The sequence below is a fragment of the Colobus angolensis genome, unplaced genomic scaffold, assembly GCF_000951035.1.
Source record: "Colobus angolensis palliatus isolate OR3802 unplaced genomic scaffold, Cang.pa_1.0 Scaffold51, whole genome shotgun sequence".
In the NCBI taxonomy this organism is placed as follows: domain Eukaryota; kingdom Metazoa; phylum Chordata; class Mammalia; order Primates; family Cercopithecidae; genus Colobus; species Colobus angolensis.
This window is the reverse complement of record NW_012118599.1, coordinates 4655506-4660261: the sequence shown is the minus strand read 5'-3', so window position 1 is coordinate 4660261 and position 4756 is coordinate 4655506. Positions and strand designations below refer to the sequence as shown.

General features: G+C 36.2%; 1 protein-coding gene across 3 annotated transcripts in view; it reads left to right on the top strand.

Annotated features, from left to right (window-relative positions):
- Positions 1 to 4756, top strand: part of EFHC1 (EF-hand domain (C-terminal) containing 1) — a 131077-nt gene that overhangs the window by 10297 nt on the left and 116024 nt on the right. Inside the window, exons 2-3 of one of the 3 annotated variants that reach the window (XM_011960236.1) lie at positions 2027 to 2154; positions 2281 to 2502. Coding sequence is in view for 2 of the 3 variants with exons in the window: in XM_011960234.1 (XP_011815624.1) it covers positions 2281 to 2502 (222 nt within the window). In the remaining variant the exon portion in view is untranslated. Of the gene's footprint in view, positions 1 to 2026; positions 2503 to 4756 lie in introns of those variants that run through there. The other 2 variants (XM_011960234.1, XM_011960235.1) reach the window with 2 other exon arrangements.

Genomic DNA, 4756 nt, shown 5'->3' with positions numbered 1-4756 from the left:
TTATTTTCTTTGGAAGAATAAATTTAGAATGAAATCGAAAGTTTGGTGAGAGAATTTGTATTCTGAATCTCTTTGTGATTATCCTTGCATTAGACAAAACATCATAGATTTTTAGTTTCAGTGGACTTTTCAGTTTTATGTCATTTAGAAAATGTTGTAGGCACTTGCCTGCCCTATACAGGATGAGCTTAAACTTTTGGTGTTGGTGAGTATAGACAGGGCTGAGTTGATACAGGGAATTACAGAGGCGTGGATGGAAGTGCAAAGCTCTAAAAACATATCGCTGTATTACAAGTAAGATGAACTGTGCATTGGACATATTTCAGATTTTAAATACACTGACCAAGTGTCAACCAATTTGCCCTATTTGAAATTTGAAAAGCATTGTCAGTATATCTTCAGCAGTGAAGGACTGAATATGTATGAATGTAATTCTAAAGACATGCAGATAAGAAGTTAAAAACTTTTTAAAGGGGAGTGGGAAGATGATTAAAAAAAAAAAAAAGACACACAGAAGGTGAACCATAATGGACAAGTGGGGTGGAAAGGGCTGAGGTTGCCTTGCCTGGTGTGTCTGTGAGTTATGGCTGAGTGATGGTGGAGACATTTGTGTAAAACAAAGAAAGAAACTGAAGTTACTGATGTTGCTTCTGTCTTTGGTGGTGGAAGAAGAGCTTGAAGTTCCATAAATTACCCAATGAGGATGTCAACTCAGCGCATTTTGTTCTGTATCATGTTTACTACGTACCTGGAGCAGTCCCTGTCAACTGACTTGTGACTCTGAATACATGACCTTTAAAAACAAATGTCCAAGTTTATAACCCTTTTAGCAAAAGAAGTTTATTCTGTTGTACCTTTCATGTTAGTACAGTTCTTGAAAGATGGTAGGCTGGGCTCTAATGCAATTAGGATGTAGAAAGTTTATTTCATAAAAATATATTTTATGATTAATCCTAAATTGTATCTATGTAACTTTATATATTTGAATGTTGTATATATAAAATTTTGAAAGCATCCTCACAACAGAAAAAGGAAAACCATTAACATAACCTCTAATTTGCCTTTCTATTCTTTTTTATGTAATCTTCTAAATAAAAATGTGTTCATTGTAAAAAATCAACATAATTTAGAAATGTATAATACAGAGGACCAAACCGGTCTCTTCATGCACATATTTCTATGTTTATAATTGTAGTATACATATAATTTCATATGTTGCTTTTTCAGGCTTATTAAATCATAAATATTTTCACTAGGTTGCCACATGATTTTTAAAATCAATATTTTAATGACAGCACCATAATCCATTGAGTGAGTTTTCGATCATTTACTCATGTCTTCATGTGATTGTCTTCAACATTTACCATTGTAAAAGGCAGATTCAGGCATATAGCTCTTTCTCATAATTCTGGATCATATTCTTAAATAAATGGTCAGGGGTAGAATTGAGTTCAAGACTTTAAATATATACCATCCAGTTGCTTTCCAAAGAGTTGTAAGAATGTATCACTGTCATTGTGACAAGGGGAACATGTAAAAATAAATTCATTGCATGTAAAAATAAAATTCACAGAACCATATCTTCTAGGTTCTACAGTTTTTATGACCACCAGATATCAGATGAAAAACATGAGAAGACTAGTGAAAAATTTAAGAGTATAGATGAGATACTCTTTTAATCTCTCGTGCAAGGTGAATTGATAGTTAAATTGGGCATTACAGAGCAGGGCTTTAAATTTCACTTTAAGCTCAGGTGGCTACTTCGCTCCTTGTTCTTGTTCAAGTGTTATAACTTAAAATACAGAATCTTTTAAGGTAGGTAAGCATTTTATTTTATTTTATTTTATTTTTTTTTGAGATAGAGTCTCACTGTTGCCCAGGCTGGAGTGCAGTGGTTCAATCATAGCTTATCGCAGCTTGGACCTCCCCGGCTCAAGTGATCCTTCCGCCTCAGCCTCCCAAGTAGCTGGGACTATAATAGGCACAAGCCACCACACCCAGCTAATTTGTTTATTTATTTTTTTAGTTTTTGTAGAGACAGGGTCTTGTTGTCCAGGCTGGTCTTGAACTCCTGGGCTGAAGTGATTCTCCCTCTTCAGCCTCCTAGAGTGCTGGGATTATAGGCATGAGCCAGCATGCCCAGCCTTAATATTGGTAAGCTTCTTGGTGTAAGTTTCGTGATGCTTATAAGCAAATATTTAAGTTCTATTTTTAAAAGTTAATTTTTTAACCTAAAAACTATTTGTCTAATGTTATTAATGACACACTTCTTTTCTTCAGAAAACAGCCTTCCATAGAAGCCAGACGCTGGGCTACAGGAACGGCTATGCAATTGTTCGACGTCCAACAGTTGGGATAGGCGGAGACCGGCTCCAGTTCAACCAGCTGTCCCAGGCTAAGCTGGATGAGTTGGCCAGTAAGGCACCAGTCTTAACTTATGGCCAGCCTAAACAAGCCCCACCTGCGGATTTTATTCCTGCACATGTGGCTTTTGACAAAAAGGTATCATCTGGAATTTTAGGGTACCCCTTGAATTAGGGTCTGAGAGCCAACTGCTTGCAGAAAAGTTAAAACAGTAAACCACAGAATTTCCAAAGTGCTCTGAGGAGAAAATTGTTCAAATGCCTTAACCCTTAGTCATGGACAGCTGAACTCAGGCTAAAAAGAGGCTTTCTTTAGTCAGGAAGCTGATTACAGGGAGTAAAGTAATTCCCTGTAGACTTCACCGGACTATTTTCTAAATGCAGTTAAAGAAAAGTTGGCTATAATTCTGAATTCCTGAATTTATATTCTATGTTTATCGGCCATGTGTTTTCCTCTTTTTAAAGGTACTATATTCTGTAATGGGGACATATCTAATCTCCATGAGATGCAGAATATCATAATGAAAACAATGACTCCATCTATTGTCAGTTTTTTGCAGGCAGTCTCCGTAAGTTGTTTTTCAGGGAACATTTCATGTTTGATATTACATAACCAGTGGGTGGTATAACATTTTTGTTTGTTTCTCATTTATCTTTATGTTTTTGCAGTGTGAGTTTCCTTATTTCCATCTGTTGACATTACCACATCATTCTTGTTTTTCCTTGTCAATGAGCCTCCTCTTTTCACTAAAGTGAAGTAGTCCTAGCCCTGACCATGTAGCAGAATCACTGGTGAGATTTTTAAGAAAATTACATGTTATTCCAACCCTCATCAATTCCAATTTCCAGATGAGCTTTATGTGTAACTGGTTCTGAGAACTACTGATCAGTTTTGATAAGTTAGCTTTCTTAATTTACTCTTAGTCTGTTTCTTTTCTTGTCTTAATTGTTATGTTATCATTCCTGTTAAATGCCTCTAACATTTTCATCCAGCCAGCCAACTTTTATTGAGTACCTGTTGTAAGCTAGAGGCTGGGGAGGAGCTATGCCATTTACATTGATAATCACTTATTTTTAAACAGTTGTAATCTCTCAACTAGAATCCATATCATTTTCTCTTCCCCACTTAACTCATTTATAGGGACACATTCACATATGCATTCATAGGCTGAAACTAAACATCCACGAAACAGTATGATTTATATAATTGGATATATCTTTTCCTTTTGCTTGTTTCTTTTGTTTATTTGTGGCTCTGCCAGGCACTGCAAAATCAGCAGAGAAGGGAGAGGGCTGAAAATACAAGAGAGAAGTGGGATAGGCACTAAATAATTACCAAGATATGAATCCTGGTATGTTTAATTTTTACCGAAAAGAATAGTAAGTAACTGTAATAAAGTAGAGGGTGATAAAGTGATACCTGTCGTAAGAAAGTATTAGTAAAATTCAGCAGAGAAATTGTGCTTGAGTAAGAAATAGGCTTCCTATGTTTTGTTTTTCTGTGTTATTTTACACTAATTGTTGTTACTTACTTTGTACTTATTTAATATTCATAATTCATTTCTTTAAGGATAGTGCACATAAAATACTATTTTTATTTTCCAATTCATTTTACTTGGATCATCACAATTTCTAGATAAATGAGCCTTAGCATAGATAATGGGGTAGAGAGAAGCTAAATGCATGACTTTGAAACTAAGTTTGTTTGTTTATAATAAGGGAATTATGGTTTCTCTGAATTAAATGAAGGTTCTAATTTTTTTAGGAATACCTGGAGGTCCACATAATAGCCAACATATTTGTCTATATTTTGGAAATTCTTAGGACTGTTCCTCATAAACAGAATATAACTTCATTTCTTACTTAGGTAATAAAGACCAGGACATCTATTCCAAGTGCCCTCATCTTTTCCCCTTGCTCCCATATAATTCCGGCATCACCCACTATATTCTGTTTCCCAGACTGACCTCCAACTCTTTATTTCTGACGTTCTTCTTTCATCTTTTTCATCTTCAAGTTTCATATTATTTCTATTTCAGACACTCTAGTGACTACTTCTCTAGCAAGAGTCATATCATCCTGTCCTCTTTCTATAATATCTTGTGACTCCTTTAAGCAAGAGAACTTTGTTTCTCACTTGACTGTCAAATCACTTACAATCTGACTTCTCCCTACCCACAGCCCCAACATACTTTTTCCGAGGTAGCCAGTGCTGTCCCTTTTACCAGATGTGGAGAGGTTTACTTTGCCAGCATTCTCTTTGGCCTGTTTGTGCCACCTGACATTGTTGACCCTCCCTCCATTCTTGAAACTGCCCTTCGGCCGGGCGCGGTGTCTCAAGCCTGTAATCCCAGCACTTTGGGAGGCCGAGACGGGCGGATCACGAGGTCAGG